The following is a 23,772-nucleotide window of genomic DNA, read 5'->3' on the forward strand; positions in this document are numbered from 1 at the left end:
GGACATATTAATTTAAAATTTAGAAAACTATAGGTACGTTAATTGTCAAATAAATTACTAAGAAAGAACACAAGATACCTGATACTAAAATTTTAATAATTAAGTAATCACATAATCATACAAAATTCACATAATTCTCGGACTGGTGGACAATTTTCAAATAAGTTAAAAAATAAATACAAGAACGAACTAATTGGTTGTGGGTGTTGTATACAAATATAAGACTGTGCTTCCACTGATTTGTCTGGGCTTCGCTCTTAGTTGTAAAGATCATCCTCGTCATCGTTGGTAAAGTTGTTAGAAGCAGGTTGACCGCCCTGGCCGCCGCCGGCCTGGTCAGGGAACCTGAAGTTCGTTCCAAATCCACGGGATTGCTGCAGAGTCTGGGAGAACATCTGGTACTTCTTGATGTCGTTGTCTGATACGGATCTGAAGTTAGAGAATAGTTATTTCTCGTATCGTACTATAAACAGCTTTCCGCGGATAAAAAATGTATAAATGTATCTAAGATTAAAACCAGTTTTATATTCTTAAAAAACGATGCTAAGACATAGTTTTTTTTTGTATAGATGGTGACCGGTTCTAATCCCCAAAGGATATTATTGGGTTTCAAATGAATACGAGAAAAGTTGTTTAGATTTTGGCGGTTCAGCGAGCGGAAATTTCCACCCACCATAAAAGGGTTGCAATTCAGGGAGATAGATTATAGTCACAATTAATGATACATTTATTTACACGCCAACTTCTTCAGACTATATTAGATACAATTAAAGAATAAGAGATAACTTTATCTTTTATTGTCCTATACCTGTACCCCTGAACAAAATCAATTTAAGAGTAAAGTTGATATAAGGCAATACACTACATAATATTAAGAGAAATGTAAATGTAGACCACAGAAAAAAAACTCTTGTTTTTTTTTATGGAATTTTCCGTAATTACATAACAGGTTTGTATGGTATGTGAATACAAATATTTACAGTATAGCTACTCTACATTTTACATTTGTCCGTGCGTCCGTTCAGGATATTAATAGTAAATAATTCACTTTTTAATAATCTAACTAGTTTTTTAGCTTTCCAAATATAAATAGAGAGTAGGAGACATTTATCACCAAATATAGAAAATAAAATAGGTTCTAAATAAAGGGCCATTTTCTCTTACAAGGTACACTATGTCCACAAGCAGCGGTGCTTCAAATCTTAAGAGACACAATTTTGATTCTTGTGGCTGAATGAATCAATACTTTTTTGTACACGTTATAAATTGTGGTTTATTATGTATCTAGCTTTTTTAGGGTAATATAATAAATTTACCCATTCCCCCCCTTAAAATTTTTTTTCCATGCCCTATCTCCCTCGCTAGCTGAGAGTCAAACAGACAAAATTTGTATACTGACAAACTCCATAAGAGAAAAGCATTAGGTATCAATGCGGGTGAGATGTAAAGTTTTTCAGCTACTAAAACTTGTAAAAACACATCCAAGCCTCAATAAGTGTAAAACATTTTAAAGGAACCCTTCAGGAAATACACCGCTATAACTACTGAAATACTGCCACACGAGTAGACCCAATACCCAGAATTTGAAGCCACCAGCTTCAATAACAAAAAAGTTACAGATATTTCAAAATTATTTTTTTTAGTACAATGAAAATTTAGAAAGATTTTCATTGCTCATGATATAAATTTCAATATTAAATTACGTCGTCTAGAAGCAAAATTAAAAGCTTATTTTTTCAGAAACTTAGGCTGCCAGTAACTTATAACATCTTTACAATAAAAACACTCCTTTTCATAGTCAAAATTTCTTTTAAAAATTCGGTTTAAATTACATTTGTATGTGTAAAATCATAGCCGTAAAAAATGAAACTAATGTAAGTTATACAGATGCTCAGCTGTGATTGGTTGTTCAGTGGACTTAGCGCAGATTCAGCCTTCTAATTGGCTGGAAATCCCAAAGGCTGGCATTCTCACACTACAGTACTCTCAGTACAACGTAAATTAAATTGAATTTTTTGGAATGATTTTGACAATAAAGAAGGGTGTTTTCATTGTAAAAAAATAATCAGTTACTGGCATCCTAAGTTTATGATAAAAATAAGCTTATAATTTTCTTTGTAGGCGACGTATTTTATTGAATTTTGTATTGTATTTTATTTTTATTATTAGCAATGAAAAACTTTCAAAATTTTTATTGTACTAAAAATATGATTTTGATATGTCTAACTTTTTTGTTATTGAAGCTAGAGGCTTTAAATTTTGGGTATTGGATCTACTCGTGGCAGTCTTTCAGTAGTAAAAGCGGTATATTTCTTGCAGGGTTCCTTTAATCTGTCTATATCGCCTATTAAGACCAAATTGGTGAGTTTTTTTTTTAACTTAAGTGTGTTCTACTTTAAATAAAATCTTTTAAATCTGCTAAAACAAATACTTAAAAAAGTTATTTCTCGCATCGTATTTTAAACAGCTTTCCGCGGATATGTAAAATTATAAGGTAAAACCGGTTTTTATCCCCGAGATGCCGAAGCTAAGGCATGGGCAAAAAACTGGTTTTAATCTTATACTTTTTTATGTTGGTAGAAAACTTTATATAATACGCTGCTAGACATAGTTTTTTCTTATGGACGAGCACCGGTTCTAATCCACCGGATTATAATCGGTTTTGAATGAAAACAGGGGTGTATATTCTGCAAATTTGACCCTGCTGAAGGGGGGGGGGGGGGAGGTAAAAAACATTAAAAAATGTGTCTGTGAGGAAAAACAATGTAAAAATTCAGAGAACTGAAAGTTCTTTTTCCATATTTATCCCCCCTTTGGAGAAAAGAATATGTGGGAGTGGGAATAATATGAATAAAACAAAAAGTTTTGAAAATATTTATTTTATCCAGGGATGGCAAAATAAAAACCACGTGGTTTTAATCAAGTGGTTTAAACCAAAAAAAAAAGCTAAAAAAACCAAGGTGGGATGGTTTAAATGGTTTTTTTTTAATACAAAGGCCTATCTTTCCAGTTATATCCATATAATAAAGTAACAGGATGTTTGTATGTTTGTACCAAAGGATCTCGCTAACCGCTGAACCGATTGGGTTCTCCTTAACAGGGTAGCTTCTCATAGGTCCCGGGAAGGTTTATAACTATTTTCTTTGGGGGTGGGACACCCCCAACCCCCCCTCCGAAAAATTTTTTTAAAAAACTTTTTAACTAAATTTAAAAGAGGGGGGGGGCGACCCCCCCCCCCCCAAAAAAAATGTTCGCCCCCCCCAAAAAAAAAATTTTTTTTTACTTTTTCTTACAAAATATAAAATAAAAAATTCAATTATTAAATTCGACTCTCTCCTCCTCAAGTGCCCCTAGAGGCCTCTAGGGGCCTAGCCGCTAGTCTTTTTATAATGTAAAAAATACAGTCAAAAACATAAATACCTAATTCAAAATTCTTTTAATAGTTTAAATCTTTATACTAAAGGGGTAGTTTCACGAAATGCATTTGAACTTAATTTAGTGAACCGCAATTTTTTTCTTAGTTAATGGGGTAAACTACATTTAAATAGCATATATTTGAAATAAATTCAATTTTCTACCACGTAGTTTTTAAAATATCAAGACCTGAAAATTGTCTTTTTGTGATATATGCAATTTAAAAAGACGATTTTCAAGTTTTGATATTTCAAAAACTATGTGGTAGAAAATTGAAATTTTTTTTAGATATATGCCATATAAATGTAGTTTAACCATTTAACCAGGATAAAATATGCGGTTCACTAAATTAAGTTCAAATGCATTTCGTGAAACTACCCCTTTATACTAAATTAGAATACTTTAATTTGGATATTATTAAAAAAAAACAAAAAAAATATTAAAAAAAAACAAAAAAAACCTGGTTTTTATTAATAAAAACCAATATAAACCGGTTTAAACCAAATAAACCACACTGGTTTGATCTTTTTTTAAAAAACCTTGTTTTTTCCCATCTCTGATTTTATCCCCTTCCTTGCTGGAGAAAAATAGGAGGGGAAAAAAATAAAAAAATTTGCAGCAGGGGAAAAAAATTAATCTTGTGCAGAATATACACCCCTGAAAGAATACGAGAAAAAATTTGTTTTGTCACACTGTCATTTTAAAATGTAATGATTGAGACATAAGTTAAAAGTAAACAATACCTCCTGGCAAACTTCATGGACTCCTCAAAGTGTGCCTTTGTAATCTCTGGGACAGGATCCTCTTCATCAACATCCATTGTGGCTCCCTTAATTAAGAATAGATAAGTACACAAATATTAAATAAAAAATAACAATTAAATCATAAAATTTTAGATCCCGCAATAATTTAGGAAAGATAATTTAATTAGATCTACATTCTACATGATATTTGAAATTTTAGTTTTTTTTAATTACAGATGATAGTCACGGAGGCCCTTGTTTGAATAAGAAAGGCTTATCAAGTATAGCTTCTAAACCGATTACTATCCGCTGGATTAGCACCCTTGGGGTTAAGAAAATAGTGTAATCTTATAAATATTTATTTTTATATCCGCGGAAAGCTGTCTATAACACAACGCGATAATAAATATTGGTTATATTACTAAACAAACAAAATCAACAAATTACTTAAAATATAAAGAATAACCCTTGTTTTAAAATCAGCAACAAACATCTTAAAATTTAAATAGTTAATCCGCCCATTTCTTCAGTTCTGGGGAAGAAGTGGAAGTAAAATTTTTTTAGTTTCTTTTAATTTTACACAGCACCAAATAAATTCGTTTCACTTAATCATTGTTATAAATGCTACAAGTCTCAACAAATAGCATAAATAATAAAATAGATGTACAACTTGGTAAATTGATGTTAGTAAAACAAAACTTATGGTACATGTCACCTTTGCAGACCACTTGGACGCGGGTGCTTTCTTTGCCTAATACATCAACGTATTTATTTTACAGTGCTATAAGTAGGAACAATAGACTCTTAATAGATCTTTAAACGTTTGAGTATAAAAATATTCTATACATTAATTCAAAAATACCTTTAGTAATTTTAATTTATGTTCGCTCTTTAAAAAAAGTGTAACATTGGTGCAAAATCTTTTTAAAATAGAATTATTATATCTTTATCTGATTATTTTTTTTTCCAATTATCAGAGATTGTATATTGATATTATTTATATCTTTGGAATCGTATTATGAACAGCATAAATAAATCATTACCGCTTTCTGCTTTTCCTTCTCTCTTTCAATATCTGCCTTAATACTGGCTCTGATGGCCAATTTACAGGCTCTCTGGCAAATCTCTGTCAGGTCAGCACCAGAGAATCCATTGGTCATCTTGGCCAGGAAGGGAACATCCACCTCCTTGGCCACAGGAGACTTTCTCAAGTTGGCCTTCAGGATGGACATTCTGGAGGCTTCGTCGGGCAGAGGAATGTAGATCAACTGATCCAAACGGCCAGGTCTAAAATTATGAATTTTAATGTGACGAGCAAATGTTGTCCATAAGAAGACATCAATAATCTAGAGGATAAGAACAAACTTTTTAAAAATAACAGATCTTAAATAGATGGAAAGTTTACCTAAGCAAAAAAAAGTAAATATTGTTGACAATAATATTATAATTTAAGTCTTTGTATTGATAATCTCAGCTGCAAGCACGGCGAATTAGCTTGGATATGTGGAAAACTACCTAGACTGCAAACCAAAAATATAGATTTTATTGGACACACATACCTTAATTGTACTTATTACCCAAGATATTTAATAGGTTAAACATATGATAAGTTATTTTAACAACAAAAGAAACTATTCATACCTAAGAATAGCAGGATCAATAATATCAGGCCTGTTGGTAGCACCAATGATGAAAACATTCTTCTTGCTGCCCATACCATCCATCTCTGTTAGGATCTGGTTGATGACTCTGTCACTGGCACCGCCGGCGTCTCCGGAGGTACCACCACGAGACTTGGCAATACTGTCCAATTCATCAAAGAAGAGTACACAAGGTGCGGCTGATCTCGCCTAAAATCAATCATATTTATAATTTCATGTTCAATGTTTAATCTTTGTTTGTTTACCAACTTGAATGCTACACCCCTAGAAGCAATTTAAAAGTTAGGATAAGGGGATCGAATTAGGATTAACCCACCACCTTAAACATTATTTGAAAACAGAAGAAAGGGGAGGGTATTTTACCAAAGAAATAGATAAAAAAAATGTCTAGTGCAAGTGGAATGATATTCTAATTACCTTATCAAAGACATCTCTGACATTAGCCTCGGACTCACCAAACCACATAGTCAACAACTCTGGGCCCTTGATGGAGATAAAGTTGGCCTGGCACTCGTTGGCAATAGCCTTGGCCAACAGAGTCTTACCACAACCAGGGGGACCATAGAAGAGAACACCCTTGGAAGGCATCATGCCAAACTTGAGGAACTTTTCTGGATGTTCCACCGGATACTGGACTAGCTCTTGTAGCTCCTTCTTGACATTCTCCAAGCCTCCAATATCCTGCCAGGTGACTGTGGGTACCTCCACAACTGTTTCTCTGATGGCGCTTGGTGTGCTCTTGCCCATTGCATACCTTTAAAAGGATTTTTTTATTCAACTAACCAAAACATAGATGTTCTGTGATAAAAATGCTATTGGTAATTAAGAATAAAAAATTTGATAAAAAATAAGATATGATCACAAAAATAATCTTAAAAGGCTGTTGTGCCTTTGATAAACTTTATCTAGACCTAAATAGTGATCCAGTATTACCTGAAGTTTTCCATTGTAACAGCCAAGCTGTCCAAAACTTCGGCATCAATGGTTTCATCCTCAAGATCAATGAGATCCATCTTCTCTCTGATTTGCTGCAAAGCAGCTTCACTGCACAAAGCAGCCAGATCAGCACCCACGTGACCATGGGTCTCAGCAGCCACCTGGTTCAGGTCAAGGTCCTCGGCCAGCTTCATGTTCTTGGTGTGGATTCTAAGAATCTCGAGTCTGCCAACTGCATCGGGAATACCAATATCAACTTCACGGTCAAATCTGCCAAATCTACGGAGGGCAGGGTCGATTGAGTTTGGTCTGTTTGTGGCAGCCATCACAATAACATGAGATCTTAAAATTAAACCAAGTATTAATTCCAAAGAAAAATAGAAAAATTTTAATTTTCAAAATAAAGATTTTTTACTAATTAAAGTTTCTATAACTATATCTCTAAAGAAATTAATAATAAATATAACATAACTACCTTTGCTTCAGACCATCCATAAGAGTCAAGAGCTGTGATACAATCCTTCTCTCTACTTCTCCCTGGGTCTTCTCTCTTTTCGGAGCAATAGAATCAATTTCATCAATGAAAATAATAGCTGGAGAATTCTTTTCAGCCTCTTCAAAAGCTTTGCGAAGATTGGACTCTGATTCACCAGCCAACTTGGACATGATTTCAGGACCATTAATCAAGAAAAAGAATGCACCGGTCTCATTTGCCACAGCTCTGGCCAGCAAGGTTTTACCAGTACCTGGAGGTCCGTATAATAGAATACCACGGGGAGGTTTCACTCCAATAGCCTAAAATTAATTATCTTTATTTTATACCAGCGCAGCATAACAGGGAACATTGTATAATACCTACCAATACTTAGTTTTTTGAAAATTGAAATAATATTTTTATTCAAATACAAATCTGATATTTTACCTTGAACAATGTAGGGTGTCTGAGGGGAAGTTCAACCATTTCTTTGATCTGAGCCAACTGTTTTCTGCACCCACCAATGTCATCATAACTAAAAATATATTGTTATAAAAAAATTTGTAGCAGGGAAAAAAATGAATCTTGTGTGGAATATACACCACTGTTATTTTTCTTGGACATTAATCAAATAATTTGTTTAAAAAATTTAAGAAGGTTCCACAAAAGAATTTTTGGTGCTTCAAGATAAAAATGTGTAAAACCTACCCAATAGCGTTCAGTGCATCTTCTTCGTCTTCTCTATTGACAGGTTCACCCTCACAATGGATAACAGTATCGGGTGCTACTATACAGTAAGGAGATGGGTCCGTCTCAATAACCTTGAATTCCACTGCTCTCATACCACCACGAACAATAAAAGTATCATCCTTGTGCACTGGTCTGTAGGCCTCCAAGAAGTAGGGCTTCAAGTAGATCTCGAACCAGTTGCCAGTCAGACCCTCGACAGAGTCATTGATGGGCAGAACCTGAACACGCTTGCCGTACTTAACGTCAGGGCAAGATTGAATAGCCACAATGTCGCCAAGTCTGACACGAAGGTTGTTTCTTACAACACGGTTCATGCGGATTTTTTCATCAGAAATAGTTTCATCTGATAGAACAATGCAAACACTTTCCTTCCTCTTTTTGCCCTAAAAATTTTAATTAATAATACAAAAAAAAATATTGTACTCGTAACTGAGTAAAAGTATGTCAATACCTAATATTTATTATTCATTTGATAAAATGTCTTTGTCCAAAAATATACCTTTAGAAGTACAGTGTCACCTCTAAACAGCTGGAGCTCGTCCATTTTCGCAACAGACAATGCAACCACGCTAAAACAATATTGGATTAAAAATCTGTAGCTTTTACTAAGTGTTACATGTTAAAATTAAACGTTAATATTTGTTGATAATTTAGGTTTGTTAGATATTAATTCAATTATTGAGTAGGAGAAAAGTCACTAAAATCTAGGTATAATAATCATTATTCTTAATTAAAGAATAATAAAAAGTTTAAACAATCAACAAACCTATTATCGTCATTGACAGCATCTTCCACCAAGAGTCTGTTGGGTCTAGCTTTACGGTTCAGGATAGCTGTAGCTAGTTCATCTCTAAACAAATAAGTAAATTTATATCAATATTAAATGAGAATTACCTATATACTAAAACCTGTTAAATGTATACAGCCTTTAAAAACAGAGTTTAAAATATTAAACTATCAAATGGGGTAGTCATAAATATTGAGATCCCATGCATAAAACACAATATCGACGTGTAGTAAGAAATATTATTTTATATATATATACAACTTCCTCAAAGCACAGGTGATACGAAGCTCTTTTGTATTGGAATATATCCTATAAAATATTATAAAGTAGTAAGCTTTTTAGTCTCTAGCGAAGGATCTCGCTAGCCGCTGAACCGAAATCTCCTTTACAGTGGGGCTTCTTATAGGCCCTGAGATGGTTTTAGGATACTTTTCTGCCTTCCATATCCCTTCAATTATAGAGCCCCTAGATGCTAGGGGCGCAGCCGCTAGTTTCAAAATATTACGTTAGAATAAAAGATCTACTAACTAATTTAATCAATATTATACAGTTAATATTTAACTCCAAGACATCGTGTTTTAAGACAATATGAAAGAACTACTAAAAAGACTTAAAATAACAATTGAACTTTACTTTTCCCCTATGGATATACAATAAAACAAGGATGACAACATCCATAAAAGCGAAGCACTAAAACGGTAGGACAAACGGACATAAACACTTGTATAGTATCTGAACTGAAAAATCGGAACATAAATGTATAAATCTCGAATCAAAATTGTAGGTAAATTTATTGAAAAACTGCTTAAAAACAGGATAATGTTTATGGACATACTTACATTTTTGGACTTGAATATAGAGTTGCTTCGCTTATAATATTGTTCTTTGTTGTCCCAGGAATCAATATACCAAAAATCAGATCAAACGGATAATTAAAACACTTTAAAATTTGTTGTTAAAAAAGTAGAAAAATCAACATGTTTAAAATGGACGTACGGACATTTTGGTAATGATTATAGAGTTGCTACGCTTTCTAAATCGTACCCAACTACTAAAGGAATCATCATGCAAAGTTTGAAATCGATAGGACAATTCTAACATGCCTAAATTAACGAAAAAAAGCTATCTATCTCGGACGGACGGACGGACGGACGGACGTACGGACGGACGGACGGACCGACCCTAATTATAGAAAAGCTTCGCTTTTAAAAATGCAAATAAAATAAATTTACCCCTTCTTGTCTCCCATGTTGAAAATAGTCTTTAAGTTTTATCTGAAATGAATATAATCACTCTGTTAATACAAATTGTTAAAAAATATACAAGTCATGATTTTCATTTCATCATAAAAACGAAATAGCTTATTACTAAAAATGTTGATTAAACATTATTTTCTTTTAAAAATATAGAAATAAAAATCTCGAAAATTCCTCAAAGCGGCCGGCTTTGAAAGGAAAGTTATTCGCCGTTGGTCGGTCAATTTTTGTGAGTCACGAAAAAATGCCGAATGAAAAACATAAATAAAAGTTGATTGATTGATTTTCTGCGGTAAATGCCGCTATTCTCTTACAAAAAGTATGACTCGATTTCTAGCTTTTTTTGTACACAAGTGTTAAAAATAATTTTTTATAAGTAAATAAAATTCTTTTGAGAACCTCACAGTCAAAAGTGGGACTCAAACCTTTATCATCTCATGATTTGGATACCCCTGGGATAGATTTGGATAACATTTTAATATACTTAAATTTTCAGACTTATTAAGAAGTGGCTAATTTGAGTCCAGGGGGACCAAATTTAATTAGGATTTTTCTAACAAAGTTGGGGGATTATAACAAAAAACTAAAGGAAAAATTCAAAATATTTTATTTAAAAGTAAATCCTTAATAAAAGACTTAAATAGTGATAACGTTTATTTTTAAATAAAATCTTAAAACGATGCACTCTATATTTAAATATCGAGAAACTTCTCGCAATTTGATTGGTCCATGGTTTCGTCATGATCAGCTGATGCGATATTTTCTCATTTTTGATTGGATAACTTTATTTTACACAATTTTTATTGGTCGAAAAAATAAGTAAGCTTTGCGATTGGTTTAACCAATCCTATCCGTTATATTATTTGTGTACAGGTTAACATAGAAAGGTTTCTATAGAGTGTTGAATCATAAACTGTTTTGTTTACAATTTTTTAGTATAAATGCTTTGTTATAAGAAGAACTGAATTGAAGCTGATGTTGGAGATTATTATGTAAATAAATGCCTAGATAACTTTCTACTGAAATCACTATGGCGTACGTAAAATGTAAGTATTAATAAATGCAAGCATGCAGCTAAACCTAAATATTAAATCTATAAAATAACTAAGAATAAGTTTTTTTTCCAACATATAAAAATCGCTTTATGGAATCTAAAAGAATTTTTAAACTACTTCCCCTCTGACATAATTAAAGCACTTACCCAGCGAAACTTTAGAATAAAGGTAGCATGCTACGTTGTTCGATATCTCAAATGGTAGCTTATGAATTACCACCTAATTTTTTGGCGATAAACGTTAGAAAATCGGCCTTTCAAGAAAAAGGTAGCATGCGAGTTCGCCATCGATATCGTATTAAGTAGCACAATAGTAGCATAAATTAAAAAAGCGAGAGAGAGAGAGAGAGAAAAATATATCTTACTCTTTATAATATTAAGCCTTCGGGAATGGTATGATCTCTCTCTCTCGCTCGCTCTTTTAATTTATGGTACTATTGTGCTACTATTTTCTCATATTTGTCATATATGACAAATCTATATATTTAATTTAAGATTAAAATAATTTTACCTTTTAATTCTAGCATTGGTTGCGTTGGCCTTTTCTGGTTCAATTGGGTTCCTGTTCTTGTTTCTAGCCTGTGCTCTCCCACAATACGAGTAAGTATCTTTCTTTCTTATGGACAATAGATTGATATACATACTCAATGATGATAAACAAAGTTATCCCTTTTGTGGATCAAATTTTTTGGTTGAAATTTTGGGACACTACTAGTTTAATTTAGAACCAATCCAATTACACTGTTACACCAGCCAACAAATAAGAAAAGTAGTTTTAAAATCTTTGGGTACTAGTGTAATTTACAATCCAAATGTGTCCCTCCTCTCCCTGTATTAACCTCGATTTTATTTATTCTTATTTACCTTATTACCACTTCAGATAAAGATTGTTTTATTAATAAATTCAGTTGTAATAAATGATTGAAGTTTCTGTATCGTCTGTATTTAGTAATTGGTATCCTCTGACTGTGATTATATTTTACCTGTTGTCCCCCATCCCCAACCTTATAGCCAAGCGCTACACAGATGTTTCTGGAGAAAGTGGCCAGTGCAAAGAATTGGCATGGTTTTTAACAACAGGTATACAATTCTTATTTCCATATATAAATTGAAATTAATTGTGTATTGTTATCTAAATTTATGATAATAATAACAAGTTTACATATAAAATGTTTTATTTTTGTCAATAACTCACAAGATGAAGTATGTTTATTAAGAGATATAGAATCTCCTTGCCCCGTTATTTACAGTAATTGAAAAGATCGCAAATGAGGACAGGACCATTGAACTTGAAGACTGTTTAATATCCCCCACAATTAGTATGCCTTTGGCTAGGTGCGCAAGGGTGAGATTAATCAAAGAGATAATATTCCTTCTGTCCCAGAAATAAAATAATATATCCATTTTATACATAATTTTAAAATTATTTTTTTTTGTGCAGGTATAGTTGTGTCAGCGTTTGCGCTGCCAGTTGTGTTGCATCGTGCTCCAGGGGTACCAAGTGCTGGGCCTAATAATTCAACTCAGCCTGATCTACCTGACGAGGGCATTGTAAGTATTATTTATTTTTCAAAAAATTGGAGGATGGCATTCCAAGAATTTTTGTATTTATTCGGATTCTTACTCTTTTTGTAATATTTGGTCCTAAAAGGGCGGATAAAGCTGATTGTATTGCAGATGAATTCGATCTTTAAGTAAGAAACTGGCTGATTAATCCATAATGGTTTTGGGTGTTGATATTGTATTTATTACATCCCTGAAAGTATCAAAATACTCAATTCATCTGTCATTTATATATAGACTTTTTTTATATTGGTTGAATCTCCTGTTTGTAAAAGGAGCAGGATGATTTGATATATGACTTTGATATATGTGATGAGCTATGAACATCCGTTGTATTTAAACTATTGACATTTGTCTCATTCAAACCTAATTCAAATATTGCTGAATAAACCAAACCAAATCCGAAAATTTATGTATCAAACCTAAGACATTTCCTAGAATAAGGGGCGTGTGTGCGGATGGGGGGATGTCAAAATTTTTATTTGGAAGGACTGTTTTCTATCTTCAAACCAGCTCCCGCGTCAAACCCTAGTGCACGCAACTTATAGAATTGTATGTTTCTTTGCTCATTCCAAAGTGATTTAAAATTTTCACTCTGGACTGGCATGAACAGAAAAGGAAATACTGTAGTTGATGATCTGTTTGGGCTAAATTAACAGTTTTCTTTGTTCCAGATCTCCGGTGGGGCCTGCGGATTGACGCTGACCGCAAACTTTGTCATGTTCCTCACAATTTTTGGCTTCTTTGTGGCCTTCGGGGACGATGATGTCGCATACTCAGTCTGGTAATTTATTAATAAAAATGTAAAACAATATTCTGTATATATAAAATACTATGTACTTTTCTCACACGGGGCTATTGGAGTGGTAAGTAAGTTATGATGTATCATTTCATTTGGTTTTGGTTTTGAGTAGTTTGTACTTAATACCCAACAACTTGTACAATGGACACTTATTTCTCTTTCAATAGCTCCTTCCTGCAGTTGTAGTCCCTTAATGTTTTGTCTTTCTCCCTTGATTGATTGATTGCCATATTATCACAAGCATTTGAACTGGAGGTAAATTAAAAATTTATTAGCGACCTTATTTATCTTTATATTTTTTATTTGTATCTAAATTATTTTATTTTTATTATTATAGATCTGGAATGGAGGAAACATAGTTGATGTTTGACCCTGCAGCCCTCTGACTTATTAGATTTTATTTCTTGCTTTTCCTGTCATATTCTAGCTTCTTCACTAACACTATCTTTTGTTATGTCTTAGGGATATATATTAAGATATATAAGTTTTCCGGAATTTTAAAGTTAGGGGGAGATTTGAAATCTGCATCAGATTTTGAGGATTTTATATTTCTTTATCTAAAAGCGGAAATGCAATTTAAGTTAATTAATTTTGGCATCTGTGATTGGTGGATTTAAAAAATCTGCGCTCTGATTGGATGGCGTACATCATTCAACCAATTAGAGTGCAGGTAGTTCAAAATCCACCTATCCTATTGGTCAAAATTAATTAACTTAAAATGCATTTCCACTTTTAGATAAAGAATTATACAAAAAAACGAATTTTATAAAAAATCCTTAAAATTTGATGCTGATTTCAAATCTCCCCCTAACATTAAAATTCCGGAAAACTTATATATCTTAATATATATATATATATATATTATGCCTTTCTTCTGTAATAAAATGGATGCTACCTAAAATGCATGAAGTGATAAAGCGTTGGGTTTTGGTTTCACCTACTTATGCTGATTTTAAATTAAGATTAGCAATGTGCACAATTGATGGAAGGGTTGAGTGTGGTCAAATATCATCAATGTTTCCTTTCTACCTATTAACAATCATACTATTCTTCTTAAGACAAGACCCTTAAAAATAATGTATTACATTCAATACAGATATTTTTAAAAGCGAAGCTTTTCTATAATTAGGGTCGGTCAGATCGTCCGTACGTCCGTCCGTAACGGATAGCTTTTTTCGTTAATTTAGGCATGTTAGAATTGTCCTATCGATTTCAAATTTTGCATGGTGATTCCTTTAGCAGTTAGGTACGATTTAGAAAGCGTAGCAACTCTATAATCATTACCAAAATGTCCGTACGTCCATTTTAAACATGATGATTTTTTACTTTTTTAACATCAAATTTTTATGTGATCTAATTATCCGATTGATCTGATTTTTGGTATATTGATTCCTGGGACAACAAAGTATAATGTAATAAACGAAGCAACTCTATAATCAAAAATGTAAGTATGTCCATAAACATTATCCTATATCAAGCAGTTTTTTAACAAATTTACTCACAATTTTGCTTTGACTCTTATACATTTATATTAGGATTATTGAGTTCTGAAACGATACAAGTGTTAACGTCCGTTTTTCCTACTGTTTCAGTGCTTCGCTTTTATGGATGTTGTCATCCTTGTTAATACGACGTTTCATTCAGTACTATTTAATTTTTTTAAGGTTCTTGCCTTTAACCTAATAGTTTTTTATATAAATATTTGTAGATATTTATTCTTCACAAAACTGTATACCTTGTGGATTCGGAAATCATTATTCCCTCTTGATCAGGGCTCGGTAGTCGCTGTTTTATTTTGCTGTCTTGCAGCTTCAATTGTAGAACGTTACATAAATATATGCATAACGTCGTGGCAAAGGTTGCCGAGCCCTGATCTTAGAAGTTTAAACACTTTAAACTCTCCAAAGAATATATTTACTTTAACCCATTTTCGTGAAAATTTAAAAAAAATGATAAAGCTTGTACATCTTTGTGATATTTTGTTAAATAAAAGTTTAAATTATAGTAATATTAAAACCTAATTTTAAACAAATGTAGGTAGGTATTGTATAACTAAACTTATCATTTTTATTGAAATACATGTTTCAGAAAAATTAGCTGGGCTTCTTTCTTCGCTAAAGTAACGTACTTTGGTTGAATGATTTACAGGGAAGAAAAAAAACTGGTCCCCAAAGTTCCATACTAAGGCCTAAATCTTATATTTGGTGCATTATTTGCCAAATGTACCACTTTTCTGCACTAACTCTCCGATTTTGTTAATACTCTATATTTTGGTCCGTTGGGTGATTCAAGGATGCTGGATGGCCAAAAAAAAGTTTCAGAGTCCCTGGATGTCTAGATATCTAGCTATCTATGAAGGTAGGTAACAAAAATTTAAAAAACACCCATTTTTTCACAATTTTAAAAATAAATTTTTTCATCAATCTTACATCCAACCTATACATTTTATACACCAAAATGATCGTTTATTCATGTAAAAAGCGCACATAATGCTATTTTGGCCAAAACTCTAATTTTACAGGGTGTCCAACAAAAAGTGTATTTTGGATATCTAGCGTAATACCCAAAATACCTGTCCGAAAAAAATCATTTTTTTGGCTTTAATCCTGTGTTTTATCTGTAGGCATATGTGGTATATAACGGTTTGGAGGACCCGGGACTATAAGGTTGTCAAATTTCATTTTGGGACACCCTGTAAATGTGATTTTTGTGTCTGTAGAGCTAAAACTTGGTCCAAATTGGCTATTTTTTTTCAAATTACTCTAATATGTGTCTTAGTATGTTTGGCCATAGTGTTTTCTGACCAGATCAATATTTTCCTATTTTTCAAAAAAAGAGAAAAAAAACTTGTTTTTTTTTAATTTTTTTTTCTATTTTTAAGTTACTTAAAACTGTCATATAGATACAGATTTTGACTACACTTTTGGGACACCCTGTGCATGTTTTTAAAAAATGATGGTTTTTGCCTATTTTTGGGAGGAAGGAGTCGTTTTAGGGCCATAGACTATTTCTTCATTTTAGTAGAACTTTTCAAGACACATCATTTGTTATTTATGCAAAAAGCGCAAAAACCGAACCGTTTTGCCGTTATTCACTGCCAAAGGCGGAATTTTTTACGTTTTTTGCCGTTCTCGAGGTTCTAATGGGCATTTGAGGTAGGAAGACGTTGATTTTTCAAGATAACTGTGAAATACTTTTATTTAGGCATTTTAATTTACTAAATTTCATGTGCAGTCAAATTTTTTGTGCAGCTAACCGTTTTTCGTCGAGATGGATTTCAATTGTTAAAACAAGAAAATGAAGTGAATATAATATGAATAATTGCTATAACATAAGTAATAAAAGAAACATAAACCATGTGCATTTGAAATTCCTTTTGACAAAAATCGGTTGGATATACAAAAATTTTTACTTCACATGAAATTTAGTAAATTAAAATGCCTAAATAAAAGTATTTCACAGTTATCTTGAAAAATCAACGTCTTCCTACCTCAAATGCCCATTAGAACCTCAGGAACGGCAAAAAACGTAAAAAATTCCGCCTTTGGCAGTGAATAACGGCAAAACGGTTCGGTTTTTGCGCTTTTTGCATAAATAACAAATGATGTATCTTGAAAAGTTCTACAAAAATAAAGAAATAGTCTATGGCCCTAAAACTACTCCTTCCTCCCAAAAATGGGCAAAAACCATCATTTTTTAAAAACATGCACAGGGTGTCCAAAAAGTGTAAAAATTTGTAAAATAGGCAAATATTATTGTTATTAGTCAAAATCTGTATCTATATGACAGTTTTAAGTAACTTAAAAATAGAAAAAAAATTTTTTAAAAAACAAAAAAATTTTTCTCTTTTTTTGAAAATACAGGGTGTCCAAAAAATAGGAAAATATTGATCTGGTCAGAAAACACTATGGCCAAACATACTAAGACACATATTAGAGTAATTTGAAAAAATAGCCAATTTGGACCAAGTTTTAGCTCTACAGACACAAAAATCACATTTACAGGGTGTCCCAAAATGAAATTTGACAACCTTATAGTCCCGGGTCCTCCAAACCGTTATATACCACATATGCCCACAGATAAAACACAGGATTAAAGCCAAAAAAAATGATTTTTTTCGGACAGGTATTTTGGGTATTACGCTAGATATCCAAAATACACTTTTTGTTGGACACCCTGTAAAATTAGAGTTTTGGCCAAAATAGCATTATGTGCGCTTTTTACATGAATAAACGACATTTTGGTGTATAAAATGTATAGGTTGGATGTAAGATTGATGAAAAAATTTATTTTTAAAATTGTGAAAAAATGGGTGTTTTTTAAATTTTTGTTACCTACCTTCATAGATAGCTAGATATCTAGACATCCAGGGACTCTGAAACTTTTTTTTGGCCATCCAGCATCCTTGAATCACCCAACGGACCAAAATATAGAGTATTAACAAAATCGGAGAGGTAGTGCAGAAAAGTGGTACATTCGGCAAATAATGCACCATTTGCATCATTTTCCAAACTTTTCCACCAACAATTTTAATCTACATAAGTGGCTTAATGTCACCATAATCCTAACCAGTATCTGCGCCTATAGAACTAAGAGAAAGTATTGCCCATCGTTTTATTCCTGACGCTTCCTTTTACTTTACGTCAAATGTTGGTCGAGATATTCGCTAGTGTAAAAATTAAGGTTCGTCGGGATAACCCGCAACCGTGGCTTTGCACTCAGCGCATCTGCTCGTCGATGGGGAGGTAATAAGCTCGAATATCTGCTCAACACTGCGACAACTAACTACGTTGCAAACGGTTCCTACTGCTGCTATGTCAGATTCTAAACAGACAGAGTAGAGGAAATGCCTTGGTTCAAAACAGGCGCCACACATTACCATGCTCAGTTAGGACTTCCTAACAAAGATCGTGCAATCAAAGAGTTGGGTGTTACCTAATACCCTGGGCGTTTGGACAGAAGAGAGGGATTTATATCCACTTTAAAACTATTTTGGTTGTACATCACGAACAGCAGCCGTCCGTATGAGGCAATTAACAGGTAAGCCTCAGGGAAAACAACTTTTAACACAATTTTTTTTCTAATTTAAAGATATCATTGCAATAAGAATAGTTACTTCTCGCATCGTATTATAAACAGCTTTCCGCGGATATAAAATGCACGTGCCTTCGGCATCTCGGGGCTAAAAAACTGGTTTTAATCTTATAATTGTACATTTTTATAAAATTATATTCGTAGAGATCTGGATAAAACGTCATTTTTTGTATGGGTGAGAACCGGTTCTTATCCACCGGATATTACCTAATCGGTTTCCAATGAAAACCTTTTATAGATATTTGTTAAAAATTAGGAAAAATACATAATTTAGGTAAAAACCTAACACTAATGACAACATCCATAAAAGCGAAGCTCTGACACGATAGGACAAACGAACATACACATTTGTAGAGTGTCACACTATGGGCAAATCAAAAACATTAACTTTTTTTCTCACATTTTCTCAAAAAAAATTTGACACCATTTTGTAGCTTAGATTATGAGGAATTAGCTTTACTTAAGGCATTTTTCTCGGTTTTGCCGACTAGCGGAGATATTAGTGCTTAAAAATACTCATTAAAATGATATATTTTGTAAGAAAAATAAAAGTAAGACGATGTATGTCGTAACATCTGCATATTGCATAAATGTATATGTAGATGACCGTCGTCACGTATAGGGGGATTTAAAACTTGATAACGTGGCTATCATACTGAGAGGAGAGGAGGGGCTTCTCACTTCTCTTCCATTTATATGTTTCTTAAAAAAGACAAATATTTTTACATTATATGATAAAGCAAGAAATAGACATTTTAGCGTTATACATGAATATTCTAATATGTACTTTGGTATGTATTTTTAAATTATCATTTAAAAGCAAATACAAATGTGAAATAGGTATGCATAATAATACTTAAATAAACTCTTATATTGACCAGAATTATAAGCAAATACTTCCTTTTTAACAGTAGAGCTCTTCTACTTTAATGGTCGATTAATATGTCCTTCAGTAATGGATTTATTTAATCATAAAATTGGAACGTTAGATATAAATCATTCTATTGATTTCAAACTTTGAAAGATGATTCATTTTTGCAGATTGGATTGAACACCACTTCCGTAATTCTACATCCTTTAATTCTTTTCCTTTCTTTATCTCCTGGATTGGTCATAAATTCCTTAATATCATTTTACACCACAGGGTAGGATATAAAGTCATAAATCTTTATTAAGTTTAATCCGTATTTCATTGTTTACACATTGACATTTACTAACTATTTGAAATCAAGGTGACAAAGTTTTATAAACAGCAATTGTTTAAATAAAATTCAAAGACTTAATTTAATGAATAAATAATATTAGAAACTTTTTTCTTTTTTATAGTATATATATAACATGAATATATAAAATGTAAAATGAGTTTGAAACCTGTGATTCATATTGTTTTTCCTTTTCTTTGTTAATTTGTGTGTGATTACTCAAGATTTCTACCCTATCTATGATAAATTACAAAATGCTGTTTTGCAAGAACACCGAAGTTTCCTAGATAATGTTAACCGTGTTATAAGAGGTTATTATAGGTCTAAACTTGAGTTTAAAACTTCTCAATTAAAGGATTAGTGCTAAGAAAGGGGAAGGGTTGAAAGGGTTAATATAGCCTATCTTTATTCATGGATTCAAATAATGTTTTTTTTTTATTTCAAAGTTTTTCTACATATAGGCTCCGTCCGTGTAAAATGGATAGCTCCTAAAATTAATTTAGGCCTTTAGAAATTAGAATTGTCCTATCAATTTAAAACTAAGCATGATGATTCCTGTAGCAAATACATAGCAATGCCATAACTATTTTGTAATGTCTATTTTTATGTTGATTTATTAAAGGCCCTTAAAAAAAAACTTTTTATTGATATGCTATTGAGTTTAATGAAAATGACTTATACCCTAATAAATTTAATCTGTAATTCTGATAGGTTTAATGCATCCTTTGTCCCTTCTGTCATTACTCATTACTGTTTAAATTGCCGCCTTTGATATTTTATTACACATCTTAATTAAAGAACCACCCCCCCCCCCCCCAATAAAACCCGCCCATTATTCAGTAATTAGCGGCTCAATTTATGAATTAACACCTTTTAAGTATGAATAAATAATCCAAACTAGTGAAACTTTAAGATTTTCTACTTATATAATCCCCTGAATCTTACTCTGTCTGCTACAAGTTGCTTTCTGTCTGCTATAAAATATTTAAAGCTCCATAGGCAAGTATGAAATTTAAAATATCGTCGTCAATGGTCCAAACTTAAAAATTAAATAAAATCGATTTTTTTATATAAATAGAAATATTTTTAAGTTTTTAAAAATGTTTGAATCATACTAGAAGAATTTTGCTAACCAATAGTGCATATTTCATCCATTTAAGTATAGCAGGAAAAAAATGACGAAAATCGCTATTTTTTGCCCATAGTGTGTCAGAACAGAATAATCAGAATATAAATGTATAAAAGTCGAAACAAAATTTAAGTAATTTGTTGTAAAATTGCGAAAATACAGGATAATGTTAAAGGACATACTCAAATTTTTAGTACTAGATTAGAGATGCTTCAGTTATAACATTTTACTTAGTTGTCCTAGGAATCAGTTAATCAAAAAATTATATCACATAGAATTTGCTATAAAAAAGTTAAAAATTAACATGATTAACATGGACGTACGGATAAGTTGCTACGCTTTCTTAAGCGTACCTAACTAATACAGGAATCAACATGCAAAGTTTGAAATCGATAGGACAATTTTATCATGTCTAACTTAACGAAAGAGCTAGCTTTTACGGACGGACCGACCCAAATGATCGAAAGGCTTTGCTTTCAAAAATAAATAACATTATTGTAAATAATATATATTTTAAAAATAAACTTAAAGTAATCAAATTTTTGTAACAATTGAAGCAGTTTTATAATTTTAAGAAATTTTTATAAATCCATAATAAATAACAAAATAAAACAGGTTGAAGTTGCATAACATATCAAAAGTAAAATATACATAATTAAAGATTATATTACAATTAGATCATTGCATAATATTCTTTTTAAATTTAAACAATTGTGGCTTTTTAAATATTTGGATTTAAATGGATTAGTTTATGCTTGCGTGGCAAACTAAACTCTGCTTTTTATAAGGCTTCAAATTAATATCTATTAATCAATCAATCAATTAATATCTAGGAAATGTAATTAAGCAGTAGATTTTTTTCCATTAAAATCTCACACCGTTTTATACATATACAGATTTTAAAAATAACAAATTTATATCAGGGATAAGGGATGGGAAACGTAGGAAAATATTATTTCAGGCCTATTTCAAGCCTAGGCCTATTTCCAGCCTAATAAACCAGTTTTGGGATAGCGCAGTGGTTCGTATAAAATGCTAATGAAAAAGCTGTGTGTGTGTGTGTAGATAAAGTATAGAATCAAATTCAGGTAGCTAGTTTAAAGTAAAAAACATAACTTTTTATAAACCTATATATTAATGGCTTTTGTTAAAATGAAGTTTTTTCTCTCCCAAAATTTTTTATCTTTTACTTTGGTAATTTGAACTGTCAGAAAGCTATCGTTGGGTTTCCCTCAGACAGATTTTAGTTTGTATTATTTGCATTTTTATTAATGAGTAAAAATTTTATTTGAAAATTTCATTGCTAATTAAAATTCAAAATAAATAAATAAATATGCACTTGGGTAACATTCTATCAAGTTCTTTGGATACTATACTGGATATAATGTAATGATATATCTGTACTGTGTTGTATTGTACAAAAATTAGGGTGAAGGTGTTGTATCAACTCCGTACTAAATTTTTAAAATTCAAAATACAACATCTAATTTATAAACTACCAAATGAAAATTCGTAGCTACCTTCTTTCCAAAAAAATAATCCCGTTATTTTTGTTTTTTCTATGTGGCCCTTTTTTAATGTTTAACTCTAAGCAGATTTAATAATTAAACTAATGTGATCTAACACCATTTATATTTATTTTTTCGTAGCAGACGAAATCATTATTTTTTCTAGAATTGTCTGCTTGTAAAATTTCCGCCAATTGGTGATTGGTTGATACAAAACAAGCCCAAATCACAGAACACTATTGGTTTAGAGCGGTAGCCAATATGAGCCGTCCGCCAGTAAGGTCATTAAATTAGGCAAATGGTAAAAGTTGCATGATCCCTTTCAAAACCAGGCCGAGACCTAATTTATGGCCAGGTTTCCTATCCCTTATCCCTGATTTATATAAAATATTGAAATGCATGATAATTATCTGATGACAATAAGAGGTACGGTCATATTTTTTGCCAGCCTGGAAATGAGATGATCTCCAAGTCCCCTCTCCACTTCTATCCAGGTATATTTGTCTATGAGACACACACTCTCCAGTGGAATCTAAAAAACAAAGAAGAAAATAATTTCAGGCCTAGGACAACAAAAGGGGGGGGGCGAAAGTGACACTTTTTGAAACCAAAACTAAGAGTCAACAAAGGAACTGAACTAAAAAAAGGGTTACAGGTCTGAGATTTTGCATGGCAGTTGCTTTATAGGGGTACAATATGGAACTGTGAAGAAACGGCGGCGCAACCGCCGAAAACCGCCGTTTCCCGCCGTAATTTTTGTTGCTGTTTCTCGGCGGTTTTCGGCGGTTGCGCCGCCGTTTCTTCACAGTTCCATATTGTACCCCTATAAAGCAACTGCCATGCAAAATGTCAGACCTGTAACACTTTTTTTAGTTGAGTTCCTTTGACTTTTAGTTTTGGTTTCAAAAAGTGTCACTTTCGCCCCCCCCCTTTATTATGGTATGCGAAATTAATAGTAACAGTATGCCTTTGCCCCAAAAAGGCGCAAATCGTAATCATGCACTGATAAGACTTCCAGACAAACGCCGTGCAATCAAAGTGTTTGTTACCCATTACTAAAGAAGCTAGATTCAAATATTGGCGTTAAGACCCAAAATATTGGAAAGAGTGAAAAAAACTGACTTTAAATTTTTTTTACTACTTTTTAATTGTTTGTAGTTAATAGTTATACTAGAGTTATTTTGGTCTGTTTTCCAAGGGGTAGGTAAAAGTAGAACAATAACTAAAAACTATCCCAAGGCTTCAATCTACAAATAAAATAGCCTAAAACTATCCCAAGGCTTCAATCTACAAATAAAATAGCCTAAAACCATCCTAAGGCTTAATTCTACAAATAAAATAGTCTAAAACCAACCCTGGGCATTTGTGAAGCTACCCTAAAAATAAGGAACTCAATCT

The 23,772-nt window shown here is 32.3% G+C and overlaps 3 protein-coding genes across 9 annotated transcripts in view; 1 reads left to right on the forward strand and 2 right to left on the reverse strand.

The window, feature by feature from the left end:
- Positions 1 to 77: 77 nt before the first annotated feature.
- On the reverse strand, positions 78 to 10,138 carry LOC145315983 (transitional endoplasmic reticulum ATPase). Of its 2 annotated transcripts, XM_080156228.1 has the most exons (13): positions 9,999 to 10,138; positions 8,746 to 8,829; positions 8,479 to 8,548; positions 7,938 to 8,362; positions 7,677 to 7,764; positions 7,230 to 7,549; positions 6,752 to 7,096; positions 6,236 to 6,572; positions 5,799 to 6,007; positions 5,201 to 5,444; positions 4,873 to 4,908; positions 4,158 to 4,243; positions 78 to 429 (listed from the first exon to the last, which is right to left on the reverse strand). In XM_080156228.1, the coding sequence occupies exons 1-13, from the start codon at positions 10,013 to 10,015 to the stop codon at positions 258 to 260; spliced, it is 2,433 nt and encodes an 810-aa protein (XP_080012354.1). In that variant the 5' UTR covers positions 10,016 to 10,138; the 3' UTR covers positions 78 to 257. The 2 variants fall into 2 exon arrangements, with proteins under 2 accessions (XP_080012354.1, XP_080012355.1); XM_080156229.1 differs by lacking the exon at positions 4,873 to 4,908 and having other exon boundaries at positions 9,999 to 10,137.
- Positions 10,139 to 10,850: 712 nt separating this feature from the next.
- Positions 10,851 to 15,534, forward strand: LOC145315987 (leptin receptor gene-related protein). Of its 6 annotated transcripts, none has more exons than XM_080156233.1 (6): positions 10,851 to 11,068; positions 11,601 to 11,676; positions 12,026 to 12,156; positions 12,518 to 12,627; positions 13,314 to 13,696; positions 15,086 to 15,534. In XM_080156233.1, the coding sequence occupies exons 1-5, from the start codon at positions 11,053 to 11,055 to the stop codon at positions 13,425 to 13,427; spliced, it is 447 nt and encodes a 148-aa protein (XP_080012359.1). In that variant the 5' UTR covers positions 10,851 to 11,052; the 3' UTR covers positions 13,428 to 13,696; positions 15,086 to 15,534. The 6 variants fall into 6 exon arrangements, with proteins under 6 accessions (XP_080012359.1, XP_080012360.1, XP_080012361.1 ...); XM_080156234.1 differs by having other exon boundaries at positions 15,106 to 15,534; XM_080156235.1 differs by having other exon boundaries at positions 15,150 to 15,534.
- A 7,204-nt stretch (positions 15,535 to 22,738) lies between these two features.
- The window catches only part of LOC145315990 (8-oxo-dGDP phosphatase NUDT18), a 45,966-nt gene continuing 44,932 nt past the window's right edge, over positions 22,739 to 23,772 (reverse strand). The window contains exon 9 of the mRNA XM_080156242.1: positions 22,739 to 22,906. Coding sequence (XP_080012368.1) covers positions 22,781 to 22,906 — 126 coding nt within the window. The 3' untranslated portion in view covers positions 22,739 to 22,780. The remainder of the gene's footprint in view (positions 22,907 to 23,772) is intronic.

The sequence above is a fragment of the Acartia tonsa genome, chromosome 4 (assembly GCF_053477335.1).
Source record: "Acartia tonsa isolate MP-2025a chromosome 4, ASM5347733v1, whole genome shotgun sequence".
NCBI lineage: Eukaryota > Metazoa > Arthropoda > Copepoda > Calanoida > Acartiidae > Acartia > Acartia tonsa.

What these genes read in the sequence shown, in the direction of transcription:
- LOC145315983 (XM_080156228.1), bottom strand. An exon ending in TCAGAGATGTCTTTGATAAG is followed by an intron (nt 6,008 to 6,235) that starts GTAATTAGAATA and finishes GATTGATTTTAG; the next exon opens with GCGAGATCAGCCGCACCTTG. An exon ending in AGAAGGAAAAGCAGAAAGCG is followed by an intron (nt 4,909 to 5,200) that starts GTAATGATTTAT and finishes TTGATGTATTAG; the next exon opens with GCAAAGAAAGCACCCGCGTC.
- LOC145315987 (XM_080156233.1), top strand. An exon ending in TGTGCTCTCCCACAATACGA is followed by an intron (nt 11,677 to 12,025) that starts GTAAGTATCTTT and finishes GTCTGTATTTAG; the next exon opens with TAATTGGTATCCTCTGACTG. An exon ending in ATCTACCTGACGAGGGCATT is followed by an intron (nt 12,628 to 13,313) that starts GTAAGTATTATT and finishes TCTTTGTTCCAG; the next exon opens with ATCTCCGGTGGGGCCTGCGG.